This window comes from Saimiri boliviensis, chromosome 2 (genome assembly GCF_048565385.1).
Source record: "Saimiri boliviensis isolate mSaiBol1 chromosome 2, mSaiBol1.pri, whole genome shotgun sequence".
In the NCBI taxonomy this organism is placed as follows: Eukaryota; Metazoa; Chordata; class Mammalia; order Primates; family Cebidae; genus Saimiri; species Saimiri boliviensis.
Window position 1 is genome coordinate 126,466,657 of NC_133450.1, and position 22,203 is coordinate 126,488,859.

The 22,203-nt window shown below is 48.4% G+C and overlaps 1 protein-coding gene across 6 annotated transcripts in view; it reads left to right on the forward strand.

Moving 5' to 3' along the window:
- The window catches only part of MYO5C (myosin VC), a 115,684-nt gene that overhangs the window by 13,345 nt on the left and 80,136 nt on the right, over positions 1–22,203 (forward strand). For 5 of the 6 annotated variants that reach the window (XM_074394234.1, XM_003941618.4, XM_010352387.3 and 2 more), the window contains exons 3-10: positions 1,348–1,513; positions 1,985–2,129; positions 5,237–5,393; positions 8,516–8,659; positions 9,404–9,485; positions 11,390–11,497; positions 16,296–16,402; positions 19,941–20,206. In XM_074394234.1, coding sequence (XP_074250335.1) covers positions 1,348–1,513; positions 1,985–2,129; positions 5,237–5,393; positions 8,516–8,659; positions 9,404–9,485; positions 11,390–11,497; positions 16,296–16,402; positions 19,941–20,206 — 1,175 coding nt within the window. Of the gene's footprint in view, positions 1–1,347; positions 1,514–1,984; positions 2,130–5,236; positions 5,394–8,515; positions 8,660–9,403; positions 9,486–11,389; positions 11,498–16,295; positions 16,403–19,940; positions 20,207–22,203 lie in introns of those variants that run through there. The other variant, XM_074394235.1, reaches the window with a different exon arrangement.

Sequence of the window (22,203 nt, forward strand, 5' to 3'; positions counted from 1 at the left end):
TTAGGTCACAATACAATTGCATTGGTAACAGGGGAGCGGGAGCTGGCCTGAGGACCCGTGTCCAGGTGTGGATTGCCCTGAACTGCTCTCTTTACGCAGAACAGACCAACAAGCAAGACCCCTGCCAGCGTCAACAAGGAGGCACTGTGCTAGTGAGAGAGCACAGGCTTCAGAGTGAGGCCCAGATGAACTGCGTGACCTTGGACAACAAACTCAATCTTTCAAATGAATGTTTCATTCATTTTCTTGGTTGGGGTAGTCCCATCCTCCCTGGAGGGCAGTTTTGAGGATTAAGTGGAACAATCCATGCTGAGTGCTTGGCATGGGTCATCATAGTGGCACTTGCTAAGGGGCAGCTGGGCCACCTTGTGGAGCTGGTCCAGGACCAGAGATCAGAAGGAGTCCAGAGATGCTGACTAAATAGCAGGAAGGCGGCCTGGGAGGGCGGAAGAGAAACAAGCTTGCTGGGTAGCCAGCTCAAGTCGCTTTAGTCGGGCTTCACTTCCCCCAGCAGTGAAATGGGGGTGTAGGAATTAGAATACGCTGACATTGGGAAGGCCCAGCCGTCTGTGGCACAGATGCCACGGGGCATGCTCAGTTCACCTTCATTCTGCTCCAGCAGCTGCTTTAGGAATACTAGGTTAAATCTAGCAGAAGAGGAGTGAGCCTGGGAAAATTACTTGGCCCAGCGCTGAGAATGATAGGAATAGACAGGCCTGCTGGGGGAACTGTGAGCCCATGGGCACGTGGGTGGCTGCAGACAGGAGATACCTGCACCGGGGGCTTTCACAGAGAGACCACCACCTGCATGGACTCCTTTAGGTGTTTGTCACCACCAAGTGTGTCAACTTTGAGCAGAGACGCAACAACCTGAGAGCTTAAGGGACTTTAGTTCAGTGTGTCATTTTAGCTGCAGCATCTTGTCTTTAAATGAAAACTTGCATGGCCCCAACATTTAAACCACATACAGCTAAAGGCCCTGTGGGAGATTCAGGAGGGAGCACCTGGCTCTCTGCCCATGTAGCTTCCCCAGCACCTTTTCCTGAGGCCTCTGTAGTTATGAGGACCCCTGGTCTGGTCTAGCTCCTCTTCACGGATGAAAGAAGTGAGGCCCAGAGAGGGCAAGTGACTTGCCCCAGTGCACACAGCCAGTGCCCTTGTCCCCTGCTCCTACTTTTCATTATTCCAGGAGTCAGCTGTGAAGATTTTCTTGTTGCTATACATGCATTTGCTTTTCAGGGTCAGTGATGACTCCAGTGGAAGGGTCGATAAGACAAAGGACAGTGCTTCAGCAGAAACACCAAACACCTTTTGTTTCCAGAGCTTTAATTTTCCCTTTGTCCACAGGAGCTGGATTATTCTGTCAATCCAGAATCTCTGCCTCCACTTCGGAATCCTGACATCCTCGTGGGCGAGAATGACCTCACGGCCCTCAGCTATCTCCATGAGCCCGCAGTGCTCCACAACCTCAGAATCCGCTTTGCAGAATCCAAACTCATTTACACCTACAGTGGTAAGGAGGGCATTTCTAGGAGGTGAGGAATGGTGCTGGAATGTGAGCATACTGTCTAGAGCCTTCTGGTGGTTCTGTGTTTGTGCTGAGCACCCAGAGTTTGTTGTAAACAGTGTCTAGGTGGGGAGAATCTTCAACAAGAACTAAGACTGGAAAAAGGAGATGTAAGAAAGCTAGTGTCTGAGTTTCTCATCGGAGTTGATACATTCATTACTTACTTTGGGCAATGACATTATTTACGTGGTGAATTGCAAAAGCCTCTCTGTTTGGAGGCATTTCCACCTGTCCTGTCATCCAACCATCAGACCAGCTTGGGGGTATAGGTGACTGGCAGGGAATTAATTCAGTGCATAAAGTGACCTGCCCAAAGTCACATGAAAGGTTTAATGAGTGACAGAGCTGGGGTTTCTCAAACCTGGGGAGGCAGGTGGCAGTAAGAATCTTTTAACTGCATCTAACATCTTTCCCCAGGAATCATTTTGGTGGCCATGAATCCTTACAAGCAGCTGCCGATATACGGAGATGCCATCATCCATGCCTACAGCGGGCAGAACATGGGCGATATGGACCCACACATATTTGCCGTGGCAGAAGAGGCATATAAGCAGATGGCCAGGTAGCTTCCTGCCAGGCTGGACTTCCCCTTGCTCTGCCAGTGCTCCCTGCATTTACCAGATTGTCACAATGGAGGGGAGGTAACCAGGTTGGGCTCATTAAGAGACAGGCCAGAGGTTGTGCTTTGCTGATCCGACTACCTGGAATGAAGAGCAGACAGCTGTTAAATGTACCTGAGCCATCCAGACTAAGTTTCCTGGGTTTTGTTCCTTCAAGGTAGTCAAGTCAGCCCTACCAGTCTGGGAAAAGCAGATGCTTTTCTTGCAGTGTGTTTAGTTGGAGAGTATTGATTTATTCTCTGCTATGAGATATTTAAGCTTTTTATTTTTTTCATCTGTTAAAGGAAGCAGAATCTGATGATGGACAAGCACAGGTTTTAGTAGCAGGAGACTTGGAATTGTATCCTAATTTCACTCCTAGGGACTGCAGGGCCCCCTGGAGTCCTCGTTTTCACTAGTATGAAAAGCCTCCTGTGAATGAAGTCCCTTGCACGCATTCCCAGCTGTCATCTGGGATGGCCTCAGAATAGCTCACAATGCAGATGTCTGGGCTGTAAACAGCTTCAGGGAATAGCCCACCCAAGTTAGGCAGCAGGTAAAAAGGCAGATCTGGGATTTGTGCTCAGATTTTTAAACTCTAGTTTATTTTTCCATAACTGTCACTTTTGTCTTTAATGTCTTCCTCTGTCAAGTATGGAGAATAAAAACACAGCCCTATCTTTGTAGCTGCCTTTACAGTTTGCAAAAGACCTTTCACATACAGTGGTCTCCCTTGAGTCTTACAGCAGTCCTGTGAAGTCGACTGACTTCACTGCCCTCATTTCACAAATGGGAAAGCTAAGGTACAGGACCTGGACCTGCTTGTTCTTCACCTAAATCTTTGCTGAATAACCCCGGCCACAGCACCTGAACTCTTTCCGCTTTAGGTCTTCGTCTGTGGGCTGGACTCTCAGGGGCACCCATTCCTGGTTCTGCTGCTTATAATGAGGGAGCAGGTGGTAGCTTACGTGAGGTAGAACGCATGCTGCTTTCCTGCACAGACGTCTGATGGGCAGTCTGGGGCTAGACCGAGTCTCTTCGGAGTCATCAGAGACCCGGTACCATGGAGCTCCCTGTCCCTGAGGTGGGGCGGTCATCCTCAGGGAGAAGCTAGTGCTCAGCTCTGTCTTCCGTATTCTAGGTGACAAGGCATATGAGGGGAAGGATTCGTCCCTAGGGAGACTTTCCAGAAGCCCCACAAAGCCCTTCTGCTGACAGCTCATCCGCCAAGACCTAACTCACACAGGGAGCCTGGGATGTGCAATCTTTCACATGCACAGCGGAGCGCTGGCTAACCACTGGGGCGTAGTTTCTAAGAAGGAAGAGGAGATGCAAATGCTTGCTGGGTAGAGAATTAGCAGCTTCTGCAGCACTAAGATTCCATCTAACCCTAAAATCCTCACGGTTCTGAGATTTACCCTGGCTCCCTGCAGGTCTCCCAGGTATGGTGGAGATTAAGGTCTGGGTGTCAGTGGGATGAGCTCTTTTGCACTGTAGGGCAGTGCTCACTTCAGCCCTGAAGAGCCAGTTTCTCCTTGGAGGTCCATCCGTGTAACTGCAATAATAGAATGGAGCCTAAAGCAGGCTTGTGTCGGCCTTGTTTGATGCTAGACGGGTAGTGTCCCTAGGGCTGTAGAACAGGGCTGGGATTACTAAGGCCTGTTCTATGCCCTGAGAGACACTGAGCATGTCATTCCCCTTCTCTAAGTCTTCATCTTCTCTCTTTGAAATGAAAATACTGAACTGGGGCTCTATACCCAAAGTCTCCTCCAGCATTCACATGGGAGGCTGTGGCTCTGTGGTCAAGTCACTCCACCCTGAATCACCATTTCCCTCCCCTATAAAAGAGGTATCTATGTCATAGGATTTTGGTGAAGCTTCAATGAGAGTCTGTATTCACCCAGCACCTGGCATGTGAACGGTGCTGCATCCACAGAGGAGCGTTAGAAGCTTATGCCATCACGGTCTTAGGACACGAAAAGTTTAATGCATTTTTAAGAATCTCTAAATTATATAACAGAGCGTGTTGGCTTACAGAGCGCATATGTTCCCAAGCATCTTTTGAATAATTGCTCTCAAAATAATGTCCTTGAAAATGTTTTTATATTTAAGTGGGATGTGCAGGAAGGAGTTGACGTAAGGCCTGAGGTTGCTATCTTTAGAGGCCTGCTTGCAAGGCGGCCCATGGCTGGCCTCTGATTTCGTGATGATCCCTGGCATTTCTTGGTTGATAAAGTGGCTCATTTGACCTAAACTTAAGCTGTTTGTGTAAATGGTGTTCTTTGTGCCGAATACCTCCTTTCCTTCTGGGAGCCTGGAATGTGGGCATGTGCTAGGCAAGAGGTGGGCACTGCATCTCTAATGAGCTTCCCTGGCAGCCGGCACTTCACATGTGCCATCAAATTCCTTGCTGGGGGAATTGAATGTGTCCTTGTGACCCGACTGGGAGAGGACCCCTGGAAGTTTACACCTGGGTTCCACTGGACCTCGCCCTGTTGCCTTTTCCCTTTGCTGCCTTTGCCGTATATCCTTGCTGCAGTCAGTCTCAGCTGTGAGTATGACTATCTGCTGAGACCTGTGAGTCCTCTTAGTGGATCATTGAACCTGGGATTGGTCTTGGGGCCCCTCAGCATGGTGCTCGGTAAATACATACTGACAGGCAGCCTGATGACCTGCACAGGGTCCATCTAGAAAGAGGATGCTCAGGAGAGGGTGGGGAGGGCAGAGGACAGATGAAATTCAAGAACAGAAGTAAAAAGCAAAATCCTGACCAGAGAGTGGGAGGCATGGGAAGGAGCAGGTTTTTGTTTGGGTTCCGAGGTTGAGTAGGGAAGCAGTAAGGAGTAGGGACTGGAATAAAGGTTGGATGAAAGATGTGAACTTTTTAAATTCTGTGTTCTGCACCATGACTTAGAAAAAAATATCTAGAAGGAAATAAATTGAGATTTAAAAATAGCAGAGTGACAAAACAGTTTCCCTCCTTTGTCTTTTCCGTGTTTGTCTTACTTAGCACCTATTGCCTTCTTGATGGGAGGAAACTAATATTTTAAAACTCTTTTATTTGCCTTAGAAACAACAGAAACCAGTCCATCATTGTAAGTGGGGAGTCAGGTGCTGGGAAGACAGTGTCAGCTCGCTATGCCATGAGGTACTTTGCCACCGTCAGCAAATCAGGCAGCAACACTCACGTGGAGGACAAGGTCCTAGCGTCTAACCCCATCACCGAGGTGCGTCCCACGGCGGAAGGCAGCCGTGTGTTGGTGACGGAAATGGGGTTGGTTGGTTTGTGTGCTGTCTAGGCTGATTCAAGTTCCCACCCCTTAAAGACCAAAGAAGTGAGGGCAGGAAAGACCCAGGAAGCCTGTTCGCTGGTGGGATTTGAAGGAGTTGGGGGCAGAATCGCTACTTCCAATGCTCTCTCCTGCTGTATCTGCTGGGCTGAAAATCTACCACCAGACAGAGTCCTTTGTTTATATTTCTATCCCAGGGGAAATGTCTTCAGCCACAAACATCACTGGTACACTCAAGTCACTGGTGTGCTCCAGCCAGCTGGCGTCAGCTTTCATAAGCTGATGGTTACAATATTCAGGAATTTTGCAAGCTGATTGATAAACCTTTGGTAGTATGAAATCAATCATGGGAGGAGTATTTATACCTTCTGGCTTGGCAAAGTCTCTTCCTCCTGGCCTCCCCCAGGGCCAGTTCATCAGCACACTGCTGACTGGGACAGAGGGTGGGCAAGGCCAAGCGTGGCAGTGCCCAGGGGTAAAGAGACAGCCCTCAAGGAAGAAGGGGGCACCCAAAAGGCACAGAGGAGGGTCCTGTAAGCCAGCTCCAGCTGCCCTGCAAAATGGGAAGAGGATTGATTTGAATTTATTTGGAAGTAGAGCAAATAATTAATAACATTAGACTCCTAGGCCTCTTCTCCCTGTTTTCTCAAATCAAAATCCTCAATGAATATTTATCAGTCCACCTACTCTGTTGAAGCCACTGCTTAGCTAATGTGGGAAGTGATAGAAAAGAATAAGACCTAGTCTCCAAGTATAAGATTCTTCTAACCTAACGTAAGAATATTTTAAAATTAAATAGAAACATGAGGGGGGGGGGACTAAGAAACACTGCAAAACTCATAGTCCAGAGGCATAGGTTTACTTAGAAACAGAAATTACAATTCAAGATACCAATAGAAAAGTTATCAAGGCTGGATGTGGTGGCTCACATCTATAATCCTGCACTTTGGGAAGGTGAGGCTGGCGGAGCTCAGAGGTTCCAGACCAGCCTGGACAACATGATGAAACCCCACCTCTACCAAAAATATAAAAAATTAGCCAGGCATGGTGGCACATTCTGTGGTTCCAGCTACTCAAGAGGCTGAGGTAGGATGATCGCTTGAGCCAGAAAATGGAGGTTGCAGTGAGCTGAGATTGCACCACTGCACTCCAGCCTGGATGACAGAGCGGGACCCAGTCTCAAAATAAAGAAATGTTATCAAGAGTCAGTGCCAAGTTAAATGCCCAGTGGATGATCTTGTGTAAATATTTAGGGTTTGTCTCCCCCGCTAGACTGTATACTCCATGAAGGCAGGACCACATCTATTTAGTTCACTGGTGTTTACCGAGCACATGGCACATAGTAGGTGCTCAGTAAATACATATTGACAGGCAGCATGATGACCTGGACAGGGTCCTTCTAGAAAGACAGTACTCAGGAGAGGGTGAGGAGGGCAGAGGAGGGATGAAATTCAAGAACAGAAGTAAAAAGCAAAATTCCTGATCAGAGAATGGGAGGGATGGGAAGAAGCAGGTTTTTGGTTGAGTGGAGAGGTTGAGTAGGAAAGCAGTAAGGAGTAGGGATTGGAACAAAGGTTGGATGAAAGATGTGAACTTTATTTTATTTATTTATTTATAAGACGGGGTTTCGCCATGTTGGTCAGGCTGGTCTTGAACTCCCGACCTCAGGTGATCCGCCCGCCTTGGCCTCTAAAGGGCTTGGATTACAGGCGTTTGCTACCACACCTGGCCAGATGTGAACTTTTAATTGAGCATCGTAGGTATTTTGGGGCCTGAATGAGGTCAAATACCTATGAAGCACCTCATATTCTCTCATTTAATCCTCCCAACTCTGTAAGTGTCTGGTCAGTCTGGGCTGCTATTATAATAATCAATATACTTTAGTATAATATACTTTAGTGTCATTGACTGGGTGGCTTATAAACAACAGAAATTTATTTCTCGCAGTTCTGGAGGCTGGAAGTCCAAGATCAGGGTGCTAGCAGGGGTCGGGTTCTGGCAAGGCCGCTCTTCTGGGTTGCAGACTGCTGTCTTCTCACGGTACCCTTATGTGGAAGAAAGAGAGCAGGAGAGGTCTCCAGGATCCGTATTTCGCAGGCATTAAAATCCCACTCCTGAGGGCTCTACCCCCATGACATCATTACTTCCCAAAGGCCCATCTTACGATACCAATACATAGGGTTAGGATTTCAGCATGAGGATTTTGGGAGGACACAAACATTCTGTCCATAACAGCGAGATGCTTATTATTCTCATATGACAGAGAAGTTAAGAGCTGGAAAGACGAATTAACTTTCTGGTTTGTTTGTTTCTGAGACAGGGTCTCGCTCAGTTACGCAGGCTGGAGTGCGGTGGTGCAGTCAGCTCACTGCAGCCTCCACCTCCTGGGCGCCAGCAGTCCTCCCACCTCCGCTTTCTGAGTATCTAGGACTACAGGCACACACAACCATGCCTGGCTAATTTTATTTTTTATGTTTTGTAGAGATGGGAGTCTCACTACGTTGCCTTGTCTGATCTCAAACTCCTGGCCTCAAGTGAATTTCTCACCTCAGCCTCCTGAAGTGCTGGGATTATAGGCATGAGCCACTGCTGCCCCCAGCCAATGAATTAACTTTTAAGACATTCCAGTCTTGGCTCACGCCTGTAATCCAAGCACTTTGGAGGCCAAGGCGGGCGGATCACCTGAGGTCAGGAGTTCAAGACCAGCCTGACCAACATGTTGAAACCCCGTCTTTAAAAAAAATAAAAAATAAAAAAGACATTCCAGTCTTAAAATACAGATAGCAAAGATGGAACCTGGCAACCTGAAACATCAGAACCTGTGCTCTTTCTGGTCTTCCCCAGCATCTGCCAGTGGGACTGAGGAGAGCCTTGAGCAGCAGGCTTGGGATTCGTCATGTTCGCTGCCAGCCTGGGGTTGCTTTCTTTCCCGAGACCTCCCTCTGCCAGTCAGACCTCCCCCTAGGGTACAGGATTGCATTTTACTAAAAACCCCTCCAGTAATTTTGAGGCAAAAATCTTTTAATGTGTTTATTTCAAGAGAGTCTTATGTTTTTTAGGCTGTCGGAAATGCCAAGACCACACGCAATGACAATAGCAGTCGGTTTGGGAAATATACAGAAATCAGTTTTGATGAGCGAAATCAGATTATAGGAGCCAACATGAGAACTTACCTCCTGGAGAAATCCAGAGTTGTCTTTCAAGTAAGGATAAAAGTATTAAATTTCCTTTCTCCCAACTTTTTTAGCGTTATTTACATTTACATCTCATTATATGTACTCAGGCAAGCTACATGATACTGAGTTGAAAAATAGGGTTTTCTTGCCTTTCATTTGCAGTTCGGATTCCTTTTGCTGTTTATTAAAAATTGACGGATGAATAGGTGTGATACCAGATGAGTTGTGTGACTGCGGGAAAAGGTTACGACTTCTTTTATTTGGGGCGTTTACAAAGCCCTGATAGTTTAAAAAGCAAGTATATCTTTCTAGAGCACAAAAACTGTTTGAAATAGACAAAGCTGACAGACTGGCTTTTCTATCCGGAAGGGAATGGAATCAGAGCTATTGAGGGGGGTTTTAAGAGAAAGGCTTTTCTGCCAGTAACATGGAGAAAATTCTCATTGCTTTGGTGCAGGAGGGGAGCAACAGTAAGCCTTGTATCGCAGGAAGTTTCTAAAAATTTCCACTAGGATGAGTTACGTCATTCCCATTTCATAGGACGTTTTCATTTGCTAACACTTTCTCTGGGTCGCTCATTACCTGGAAGGCCATCTCAGGCCACCCAGTTCTCAGCTGAGAGGAAGGGCCTGCCTGTGAACTGGCCAGATTACATCCTGGACAGCAGAATTGTCCATCCCGATTAGCCATCTAGGACCCTCTAATTAAAAACCTGGCATTTTTGCTTGTAAGGATTTGGTGTAATTTTGAGGACTTTTCTTTGTCTTACAGTCGGAAAATGAACGAAATTACCACATTTTCTATCAGCTTTGTGCATCTGCACAGCAATCGGAATTTAAACATCTTAAACTGGGTATGTGATGGATGGTGTGTGGAAGGGTCTTTCTCTTATGTGGGGGCTTAAATTCTAGATTAACTTTCTTTGTACAGTAATACGTCTTTTTTTGAAGTATTCGCTCAAAGATGTAAGATCCTTTGGTTTCAAGGACAGAATTGGTGCCTCTAATTAAGGGGATGGATTAGGACTTGTGGGATGAGTTCCGGGAGAGAAGGCGCTCTTAAGCCTAAGGGTTATTTTTAAAGCTCATTGGACCCAGGGTGGTGGCTCACAACTGTAATCTCAGAACTTTGGGAGGCCGAGGTGGGTGGGTCACCTGAGATCAGGAGTTCAAGACTAGCCTGGCCAACATGGCAAAACCTGTTCTCTACTAAAAATAGAAAAATTAGCCAGTGTGGTGGTGCGTGCCTGTAGTCCCAGCTACTTGGGAGGCAGAGGCAGAAGAATTGCTTGAACCTGGGAGACAGAGGTTGCAGTGAACCAAGATCATGCCACTGCTCTCCAGCCTGGGCAACAGAGCAAGACTCCATTTCAAAAAACAAAGAGGCTCATTGGGTGGTTGTGGTCTTCCAGCTAGAACCGCCTGAATAAGACTTCCTGACAGCTGGAACATATGGTGTCACCAAACTTGCCTTTTCATTTGAACATTTATAGATAGTCGTTTTTCTAGCACATATGACATGTTAACCCACTTTTTAAAACAAAGCACCTCTATCATCATTTGAACTCCCTTGATGGCTCAAGGTCATTAATTATTTGTAGTCATAATTAATTATACTTCAGAGATGGGTAAAACATAGGGCTGTTTGTCCTTAAATACAATAGGCCCCGAGCCCTGTACTGTCACAGCTCGCCTGCCTTGGCCGTGTGTGTTATGCCGATAGGTGAGAATTGTCGGAGATGACTTCGAGTGTGTTGGAGTTGAACTCAAGCTCTCTAATTTTGGAGAAGTGGCTTGTATTCTTGGAATCTAAGTTTCTGCAGATTTCACATGAAGGTGATATCCTTGGCCTTGTCTACCAAACAGAATGTGAATAGCAAACCTGCAGACGGGCTTTTCGAAGGATCCTCTACTATTTAAACATTAGGGGTGTGTGGGTGTGTGTGTGTGCGTGTGTGTGTGTGCGTGTGTGTGTGTGCGCGCGCAGTCATTATCCTGATTGTGCTAATGGTTTTATAAAAGTGTATGCATGTCAATACTGTTGGAAGAATTTTTTTCAAAATAAAAACTTATGAATTTGTGTACCAAAAAAAAAAAAATTCATCAAACTGTACATGTTAAGCATATGCAGTTTATTGTACGTTTAGTAAACCTCAGTAAAACTGTAAAAATGTTAGGTGCAGGAACAAAAACTATGAGCTTTAGAGTTAGGCCTGCATTTAAATTTTTGCTTGCCATCTGCTATGGGAACTTGAAAAAGTCACTTTACTTTTCTGAGTCTCAGCTTCTGCGTCTGTAATGTAAAATTTTTGTTGTTGTTGTTGTTTTGTTTTGTTTTTGTTCTTTTGAGACAGGGTCACCCAGCCTGGGGTGCAGTGGCGCCAACGTGGCTCACTGCAGCCTCGAACTCCTGGGCTCACGTGATCCTTCTGCATCAGCCTCCTGAATAGCTGGGACCACAGGCATGTGCCGCCATGCCCAGCTAATTTTTTGTGGAGATGGGGTTTTGCCCTGTTGGCCAGGCTGGTCTTGAACTTCTGGGTTCAAGCGAGCCCCTTGCCTCAGCCTCCCAAAGTACTGGGATTACAGGCACAAGCCTTTGCATCTGGCTGTAATGCAGAATTCTGAGGAATAAATGGAATCACCTGTGTTAAGTGCTTCACACAGCTTGTTAAGTATGAAATTCCCTGCTTTTGATAAATGTGTATGTCCAAATTTCTGTGTTACAGACATAACAAATCTCACTTTTTGATTTCAGGGAGTGCTGAAGAATTTAATTATACAAGAATGGGAGGCAATACTGTCATTGAAGGTGTGAATGATCAAGCTGAAATGGTCGAAACTCAAAAGACCTTTACGCTTCTTGGTAAGGGAAGATATCCCATCTAAGGATGTAGCCATTTTCTCTTAAAAAAACAAAAAATTAAAAGGTGGGGATTCCCAGCATAGGTGTGTTCAGAAGGCTCCTAATCAATTCTAATTTTAGGACAAACCCTCAGAAGATGGTTTGGAGACTAAGTGGTCAAGACTGTGCTTTTGCCTTAAAAGAGCTAGCTAGAAATTAACTCAGTTTTTCCCTGGGGCTTCCTGGCTCACTGTTAGAGGCATGGGCTGCCAGCCCAGTGAATGCTGTAATGCAAGGATGAATACAAGGATGACTGGTGAAGCCAAGGTCCAGTTCAGTTCAGAAGTGTAGCGTTGGCCTTCACAGGTCTCCTGATGATGACAGTAAAGTAGTGGACACTCATGTAGAGCTTTCAGTGTGCTGGGCACCATCCTGAGCACTTCACAAGCCTGTATTAACTCCTTCAAGCCCTACAGCAACCCTAGGACGTCGGTGCAGGTATTTTTCCCATTTTACAACAGGGAAACTAAGGCACAGAGATGGGAAGCGATTTACCCAAGGTTAGGTGGCCCTTACAGAGTAGAACTGGCTTTTGCACTCCAGGGTCTTCAAGCATCTTTTTTTTTTTTTTTTTTTTTTTCAGACAGAGTCTCTCTCTGTCCCCAGGCTGGAGTGCAGTGGTGTGATATCGGCTCACTGCAATCTCCACCTCCCAGGTTCAAGCGATTCTCCCACCTCAGCCTCCAGAGTAGCTGGGACTATAGGCACGTGCCACCATGCCTGGCTAATTTTTGTGTCTTTAGTAGAGACGGGGTTTCACCATGTTGGCCAGAATGGTCTTGATCACTTGACCTTGTGATCTGCCTGCCTTGGCCTCCCAAAGTGCTGGGATTATAGGCCTGAGCCACCATGCCCAGCCCAAGCATCTCATTTTATACAAAAACCCACATATCTTCTATTACTCAGATGCCGGCACAGGTGGACCAGGCACGACTCTCACAGGACAGCCAGTTGTCCCCACTCCGTCTCACCTTACTTTTCCCACACAGAGCTCCTGTTCAGAAAGGCTGTCTAGCAGCTGGTATTTATAAAAACAGGCATGCACTCTCTCATTTTGTATGAGTCTAGACATCCACATGAAGCTGCCAGTCAAAGCTTCTGATCGGGGTGATGCTGTTGGCCATTTCTGCGTCTTGCTGAAATCTCCCACCGATTCATTCTGAGTGCTTTCATTCTTGTGGCCTGGTTGACTGTATCTTAACGTAAAAGGCTAAGAATTTCAGGTTAAATACATCAAAGTAATAGGCAAGATGATCACAGCTGGATAATGGAGAAGGAAAACGAGATGATTTTCTAAGCAGAATCACTGTCAGACTCTGTTCCCTCAAACCTGTCTCAAGGAGAAGGGCAATTTAAACTTTTTATAATAAGATAAACATGTTTGGCACTGATTAACGTTTTCTGAAAATAATTATAATTGTCATTTCAGTCTTTGTATAATGTACTCCATGGAGAGGGGGTCAGTGTTTGAGGCGGGGACAGGTGACCAAGCTCTGGCTAGGCTGAAGGGGACCTTGGGTCACGTGCCCTGTCCTGCCCAACCCCCATCTCCCTTATCCTTCTGAGTCCTCTCTCCCACCTCCATCGCATCCTCCTCACAGCAAGATAATATAGGGCCAGTAGAGGGGGCTTTGGGATCCAATGAACATGAATTCAAATCCTAGTTGGTATGACTCTAAGGCTCCCCTCTCTGAGATGTGGTATCTCGATCTGTGAGTGGCAGCACACCTTGCCTTTCATGACAACTGGCGAGGAAGTGTATGTAAAAGTCCCTAGCACCAGGCCAGGCACATAGCAGGCTCCCGGCAACTGCTGCCCCTTGCCTTCTCTCTCCCTCCATTCCCAGTTGTCCAAACCCTCATCGTCCTTTGAGTAAAATCGTCTCTTCTTCTATGAAACCTTTTCTAATTGTTGGAGATGAGCACTTTGCAGCCATTTGCCCCCATGTATCACACAACTTAGGTTGTTTACAGATTTCCACATCACATTCCTCAGTCCCAGAGCCAAAACTGGGACAAGGCAAGACAGGCACTCATTCTCAGGGCCGTGCATGTGCGGGGTTGGCCCTGGACACCTAACCTGGGCACAGGCTTAGACATTTTAGACAAAGCCCTGTGTGGAGTTTTGTAGAGCGGTGGAGCACAGGGTCCTCTCCTGGCAATAATGGTGATGGCTGCCGGCAGTGCTGTGTGAAGTTGGGGCCACTGCACCTCTTCCCTTCGAGAGAGGGTACCCCAGCAAGTGCCCCTGCTCAGACTTTTCCTTCTTCTGGCACGAGCTCCTCAGGGCTTCTCTGTTTAGACATGCTGGGGTGAAGCCAGATGGCTTCATGAATGCTGCCGGTCTTTTCTCATACTGCGGTGGGCGCTGGTGTTAAACTGCTTAGATCTGCCTTACCCATCGTGATCTCGGGTGAGTTCCCTAAACTTCCAATGCCTTAGCTTCCTCCTCTGTGAGTTGGGAACAATGCTAGGGTTCCTCCGTGAGGCTGTAGTGAGAATGAGATGAGCTGATACAGGAAAAGTCCCGAGGACAGTGCCTGAGGCAGTGTTCCATCCACTTTCCCCTCCACTTCTGCTGCTGAGGTCCCTCAGCTAGCAGCGAGATTACTCCTAGAGAAGCACGAAGGGATGTATTTTGACGAAAAAGTCCCTTTCCTTTGCTCTTCTGCTGTGTCTTTCTCGTGTGATGCATCCACTGATCCCTGCCATTTGGGTGTTGCTATACGACCTTTTCTCTCTGATGGGAAGAACACCTTGGACCTCAGGCTCTAGGAACTTGACCAGTGAGCTCCTCCTGGAAATCTCATTCAGGCTGGCACTGCTTTTGTGTGACAGGCTCGCTGAGGATGATTACTTAACGCAGGTCTTGAATTCTTTCTTTCATATTATTGCTTTGGAGTTGTTATCTTTCTTTGGTGTTTCTGGAAGGCCTGGAGAAGTGAAGGGATTTAGTCCTGGATCACAGAAAGCAAGGAGGAGTGCCAGAACGGAGGCTCCCACACTTGGCGTTTTAGTTGCTTCTCGTGACTACTTATCTGTCATTGCTGTGGTGGAGGCCTGGGGGTATATTTCTGTTGGACACGTCTGTCCTTCAGCTGGAGGCGTTACCTCCAAATGGAAAGGCAGCAAGTGCCTGGACTCGGCTGGAGCTGGAGTCCTTCCTATGTTCTTGAACTGAAATCTTTTGAGACTGATTTTATTTAATTTCTGTAGTAGAGGAGACTCTGGGCCGGGTGCAGTGGCTCATGCCTATAATCCCAGCACTTAGGGAGGCCGAGGATGATGGACCACTTGAGTCCAGGCATTAAAGACCGGCCTGGGCAACATGGCGAAACTCCGTCTCTACAAAACATTATCTGGGCATGGTGGCACACATTTGTAATCACAGCTGCTGAGGAGGCTGAGGTGGGAGGATTACTTGCATGTAGGAGGTTGAGGCTGCAGTCAGCCATGGTCACGCAGCTGCACTCCATTGTGGACAACGGAGTGAGACCCTATCTCCACAAAATAAAGATTGTAAGTTTTTGAAATTGTTGAAGAGCATGACCTACCTGCTAATGAAAACTCCAGGTATCCCTAAGTGACGGGTCATTGGCTTCCGTTCCGGGTGGACCAGGCAGCCACAATGCTAATGAACCTGCCCACCTGCCCGAGTGCGTCTCTCAGCTCCTGAAGTCACCACATTGTCACCACACACTGAGGGGATCCCAACCTGGCAAAGCCAGGCTCACAGCGTGCAGGTCTCCACTGTGATTTACAGAGTTCAAACATAGTCCTTTCTAGCAGCTGGCCTTGTTTCTTTTTGGCTCCAGGAAATATGCCAATCCCCTTGGTGAATGCATATGATATGTAGTCATAATTTATGTTCTACCTACAGCAGTCAAAGTCCCAATGGGGAACATGGGGCAGGCTCGAAGTAGGATAAAAGAGGGAAGGATTGTTTATTATTTACAACTCCAAAGGCGTGAGTGGAGTCTAGGGGAGCTGTTAAGACAAGGGGCAGTGGGCACCTGGGGGCGGCAGCAGAACTGTTCACTGCTCTTTCCCATGTGGGCACCCGGGTGTTTCTGGAGCCTGGAAGGAGAGCTGGGTAAAGTCAGCCCCAGAGGAGTCATGACCTTCTGTCAGTCAGACCTTGCAGCCAGTCACAGGCAGCCTCGCAGGGAAAGGGCCTGGGGAGGACACACTCAGAGCCTTCTCTGCTCCTCTCTCTGCTCTCCTGCCAGGCCTCCCCATGAATCAAACCCAACCACAGGCCAGAGGGCATGAAAGGCCATTGCCTTGGTTTATACCAAGTTCCCTGGGGAAGAGAGCAGAGGATCTGGAGGGGCAAATGGAATCCCTCCGGCAGTCCCACCTTAAAAATAATTCAGGGATTCCGAGAGCTTGTGAGCAAAAAGAAAACTGGAAAATCATTCAAAATAAACCAACCACAGGATAAAGGCGAGATGACTCTCCAAGGAACCTGATGTGAAGTGGTTACTTGGATGATAATTTTTGTGTTGAATTTCCTAGCAGCCATGTCAAAGAGGAGACTGCAGTGTAGACACGTATGGTATGTGTGTGCTACCTGCATGTCATGAGTCTACAGAAGCCGACTAGAAAGAACAGTGCCCCAGATGCCCCCGGTGTCCACTTCATGTTCCTGTCCCAGAGCTTGGCACTGATGCTACCTGCATGTCTCCAGTGAGTCCAGATGCCCATCTAGTCAGAGAAGAGATGCAGCATTCCTAACCTGGGAAATTGTTTGTTTTCAGGTTTCAAGGAGGATTTTCAGATGGACGTTTTTAAAATCCTGGCAGCCATCCTACATCTGGGCAACGTGCAGATCGCTGCGGTGGGCAGCGAGAGGTCCTCCATTCGTGTGAGATGCTCGTTTGTTTTACTTTCCATTGCTCTGAGGGTCACAGGGGAACCGGCTTGCAACCGACCTGCCTTGGCTTTTTAGCGCCAGGCATAGTCAGGTCTCCTGGGTAGACTGGTTTCACAGGAAGCAGGCAGCAAAGGGTTTCCAGGGGTTGCCTCCAAGGAGTCAAGCCTCCTCCCCTTGCAACAGTAGAGGAGGGGAAATGTATCCATCATGTATCCTCTGTGTGTTTTTCTTTTTCTTTCTTTCTTTTTTTTTTTTTTTTTTTTTTTTTTTTTTGGAGCTGAAGTCCCCAGGCTGGAGTGCAGTGGTGTGATCTCTACTCACTGCAACCTCTGCCTCCTGAGTTCAAGTGATTTTTCTGCCTCAGCCTCCTGAGTAGCTGGGATTACAGGCGCCTGCCACCATGCCTGGCTAATTTTGTACTTTTTCCAGTAGAGATGGGGGTTTCACCATGTTGGCCAGGTCAACCTCCTGACCTCAGGTGATCCACCTGCTTCGGCCTCCCAAATTGCTGGGATTCCAGGCATGAGTTACCACGCCTGGCCTGTGTGTTTTTCTTTTATTCAAATATGTATGGAGCACCTACGAAGTGCCATGGACTATAATAGGATCTGGGGAAACAGCAGTGAACAAAACAAAGCAAGAAGCCCTTCAGAGAGCTTGTGATCGGGGGAGGGAGGAGACACACAAGCAAGTATGGGCCCCAGCAGCTGGTGACGGCTGGCACAGAGGCAAGTAAGCAGAGGGGACATGCAGAGGGGCTGCGTCTTTCATGCTGGGTGGTCAGAGAAAGTCTACCTGAGAAGGTGGTGGTGGGCAGCGGCCTCAGGAGATGAGGAAGCAGGTCATGCCTGTGGATAGTAGAGAACGTTTGAAGTGGAGGGGACAGCAAGTGCAGAAACCCTCAGGCAGGAGACGCCATTTGAGAAATGGCTGGAAGGGCTGTGTACATGACACATGGAAGGTCCATGTATCCAGAGAGACCAGAAGGGGAAGGAGGGATTGCAGACCACATAGGACCTTAAGGGTACTGGGTAGTTTTCAGCAGACGGACACCCCTACCTCCTTACACCTGCTTGAATCGGACATCGTTGGTGCCAGCTTCCTGGGAATGTATTCCCATGTAAGTTTTGTGATAGGTTTCTTTGTTTAATGGACACAAGTTGATGTGTGTTTCTTCTGTGACACACATGATGAGTAGTGATTCTTGGGAGAGGGGTATGTGTTTAATTAGTCTCGTCAATGTCCATGTAAAGGAGAAAACAGACACAAGTAAAAAATGTTTCTAGGAAACGCAGAATCTGCGTACCTTTAAGCTTTGCGTTAACAGTGACGTGTCCTAGTCAACGTCGATGGCCGTATCCAAATGCCACAGGCTGAGTGGCCTAAACCACAGACGTTCGTTTTCTCAGTTCTAGAGGCTGGGAGTCTGAGAGCAGAGTGTCATCCTGGTGAGTTCTGTGAGGCCTTTCTGCCTGGCTTCTAGACGTCCCCCTTCTCATTGTGTCCTCGTGGTGGAAAGAGAGCAGACGCTGCGATGCCTCTTACGAGAACACTGATCCCAGCATGGCAGGTCTCGCCCTCTTGACTTGCGCCAACGCTGATTACCTCCCAAAGGCCCTCTCTCCAAATACTGTCAAGTTGGGGGTTAGGACTTTAACATGTGAGTTTTGGAGGGACACAAATATCCAGTCCATAACGATGTTGATATTCATGTCCTTCAAATAACTGATGGGAATAAGTTTATCATCTTGTGTAACCGGTGAGTTCTTGGCTCTCTGGTACCAATGATTTGGGGAGAGAGAAGAGCCTAGTGGAGCAGGAGCTCCTGGGCTCAGGACATGAGGCCTGTTGCTGTGACCAGGAAGTAATTCTCCTTCCTCTCCCCTAGCTCTCACCTCAGCGCCCCTTCCACTCCCCACCCCCCAGCCCCACCCCCCACCCCACCCCCAAGCCCCACCCCCACCCCACCCCCCAAGCCCCCACCCCCCAAGCCCCCAAGCCCCCACCCTACCCCCACCCCCACCCCACCCCAACCCCCAAGCCCCCACCCCCACCCTCCACCCCGCCCCCGCCCCCGCCCCCGCCACAGTGTCCAGACCTCCCAGAGTCAGTCAGTTCCGAAAGTGGGAAAGCAGGGAGAGGGGTGAGGAGGGGCCTGCGGGAGAGTGTGGTGTGTCTGAAGTGCCAGCTCCCTCTGTTTCCTTGCTTGGTTACCTCAGAGAAGCTGGGCCTCTGCTCTTTCTCCCCTAAACCCCCATGGACTAAAAATGTGATGTCTGCCCGACAAATGCCATCACACTGAGCCCTCTCCCGTGAAGCTTGTTAGGAAGGTAGCATTTTGAAGGAGGAATTAAAATTGATTGAAATTCCTTTGGAAAGTCTTCTAAATATATTTGTAGAAAATTCCCAGTCCTATAATTATTGGTCCTAGATTTGGGATCCATTGCCATCCATTTGTATCAGGAACCTGAAGTGTTGGACGCACTAAATTTGGATGAAGCCATCTGACTTTTTGAAAAACTGCTGCCCCTTTGCGTTTTTTCCCGTAGCAGTGCCTGCAGCTGACTTGTTTTTGACTCAGAAGGTTTCACTCTTTCTTAGAAGGAAGGAAACCAAATGCTTCTGCCAGTCCCTTCCCTTATGAGGTCAGGCACATCAAAGCCAGCTCTGTGTTACTGTGATGTTGATCAGCAGGGGTGTGGGTGGAGCGCAGGGAGGGACCAGACTGTTTCCTTGGCTTCCTCCACTGCATCCCCAGGCTTTCTAGTGCAGTTCTGTGGGTTTCCTGGTGGGCCGGAATGGTGCCTGCAGGTGAGCCTGCCTTGGGAGTTGTCCTGCCTGAGAGAGGAGCCGGGAGTCACATCCTTGCCTAAGGACAGGAGCCGTTTGTCCACACCAGCTGAAGGGAAATGGGGGCATCTCTTCCCTCTTTTCATTTGCTGACCAGTGGGGCAGCTCTCATGCCTGGGCTTGGGGGAGAAGCAAGATTTCATTCTGTGCATTTGGGAAAAGTCCCACCCCAGCCCACTGAGTCAGTGGAGGCACTGGCTCAGCCACAGGAACCCCACCTGCTTCTGCCTGGCAGCAACACCCAGGTACCACCTGGGCCAACTATCTAGGCAAACCCCTGGCCACACAAGGTGGGGCAGGGTGAGTGCACACCCTGACCAATGGCCCAGGGTGGTACAAAAGGAAGAGAGAGGGCTGCATCCACACCCACAGGAACAGGGCGGGGTCCAGCGAGGATGGCTGCTTGGCCTCAGTCACCGATGATGTTCTTTGGTTAAAATGAAAAATCAGTGTGGGACTCCCTGGCGTTGCGGCAGGGGTGGTCTGCCAAGGGCCAGGTGCAGGACCCATGCACTGCAGCCTTCTCGCTCTCCTCTGGGTCTGTCTCCACCTCCTGAGGCCTGCGCATCCTTATGCCAGCTACTCCTCAGCTCTTGCCCAACAGGGGCCGTTGCCGGGTAGGATTGTGTGGCTTTAGATGGCTGGGCCACCCTGATGGGGCTTGTGCTTGTTTTTGAAGGAGGATGACCGTCACCTGGAGGTATTCTGTGAGCTCCTGGGTCTCGAGAGTGGCCGAGTTGCTCAGTGGTTGTGCAACCGCAGAATTGTCACAAGCTTCGAGACAGTGGTGAAACCCATGACCAGGCCTCAGGCGGCCCACGCCAGGGACGCACTGGCCAAGAAGATCTACGCTCACCTGTTCCACTTCATTGTGGAGAGCATTAACCAAGCGTTGCAGTTTTCAGGCAAGCAGCACACTTTTATTGGTGTTTTGGACATTTATGGGTAAGATTCTCTTCGGTGAGCCTGCCTTTCCTCCTTTAAATGTTGACAGCCCATGAGTTTTCGATCATTTCGTTCTGGTTCCGTTGTGTTTTGCTTGATTAGAAAGATAACATTCTCTGCTTTTGTCCCAATAGATGCTAAGTGCACTCTCCTGGGCTACGGTGCTGTGTATTTAAAGCATTTTAAGAGATGCCGCATTAGTAATGACCAATGTCAGGAGCTTACTGTGTACCAGCTCTGAGGTTGCTTGCTTTCCAGAGGCTTTCTCGCCTGACCCTCAAACAACCTTGTAATGATCCCCATTTCAGAGATGCAACAACCACGGCTTAGAAAGACTCAATCACTTGATCACAATTGCTCCGCAAGTGGGAGCACCCAGCACAGTGTGAGGCTCTTGCTACTGCTTTTCCCACCAAAAACCCTGAGGTCCCTTCCCATCTGAATCTCAGGGGATTACAATTCACCTAGGCCTGTACCTTGCCCAAGCCCAGCGGCCAGAGGTGAAGTCAAACCCAGGTCTCTGATCAACTGCTCTCCACTCCTCAGTCCTTTTCCGTTCTTGGGTAGGAAGATCTTGGATTTTCCCCAGCCCCTTCTCCAGGAGGTCTTACCCTTCATCCCACTCTGGAGTTGGGTTCTTTTTCAGTCTCTCTGCCTGGTCCTCCTCCTCTAAACCCCAGGCCCAGCTCATGCTGCTGAAGCTGCTGTGGAGTAGCCAGCGTGGAAGCTGGCGTGGAGGGCTCCGTGGAGATTGTTGTCCCTCAGGCTTTTCTCAGCAGCTGGCCCCAGTGCCCAGCCCTTGCCCCTCTCCTGGAACCCACCCTGGTTTCTTAGCAGGAGAAGGGGAAGATGGCCCATGTAAGACCGGCCCATGATAGGCATCATGAGGTATTCCACCTGGATAGGGGGATCATCCCCCACACCCTGGCAAAAAGCGGCTCAACCCCATTCCCCAGGCAGAGGTGAGAGCCCAGCCCTGGTCTTCATGGCCCTGCGGCTACCTCCTGGGGATGAGGAGGACAGGGCCACACCATGCCATTGGACTTGCACCCAGCTGGAGAGGCAGCTTTTCCCAGAGCTGTGGAATAGGAGACAGTGCCTCAAGGGAGTTGCTTTGTTTAATTTAGATCCTAAGTTAATACCTATGGCTCCCAATTAATAGTACATGTCAACAGTTATAAAACAATACATTACTGGGATAGTCTCGTCAATTAATTATCTCGTCTTTTGCCAAGAAAGTGCTTGAGCAGCCTGTAAAACCCTAAGTGAACTTTTAAAAACTGATAGTCTCATTAAAAATAGTCCTGTTTCATTGTGGTGGAGATATGTGATTGTTCTGTTATTCCCTGTTCTTTTGGGTATTTCAGAAATGTCTTTTTAAATGGCAGTCCTATATTTTAAGAGTATATTGTTTCATATTTTTATCCAGCAGTTGTTTATGTCCCAGGCTCTGTGTTGGAGGCGATTGCTGAGCAGAATAGACACGTGGCCCCTGATGCCGTGGGACTGAGACTGTGGGGGAGACAGGCAGGCAGGAGAGGTTGGGAGGAGTTCTGGGAAGGGAGGAAGGTGTGCTGGAGGTTGGCAGGGGGGTGAGGATAGAGCAAGGGCAGCCACGTGCAAGGAATAGCAAGCTGGACTGTGGTCCCCAGGCGGCATTCAGGACCACTATAATAAGGAATTAGAATTTTTCAGCTAAGTGGAAAAACCTGTTTTTATAAATTCACAAAGACTTGTTAAAGTTTAAGATTTGTCTCAGAATTGCTAAGAATAGCATGTTAGCTGCCACCCTTTAGTTCATGATACACCTCCAAAAAAATCAGCTTGCTTCTAAGCAGCCCAGCTGCAGCCTGGGCCCAGGCCTTTCCCACCCGCTCCAGCAGCCTCACTTCTAGGCTAACCCTCGCACAGGCATTCCTGCAACTTTTGAGAAAGCTCAGTTTGACCTGGAAATAAGGAAACCTCAAAGGAAGAGTTAGCATATTTGAAAGCAAGTG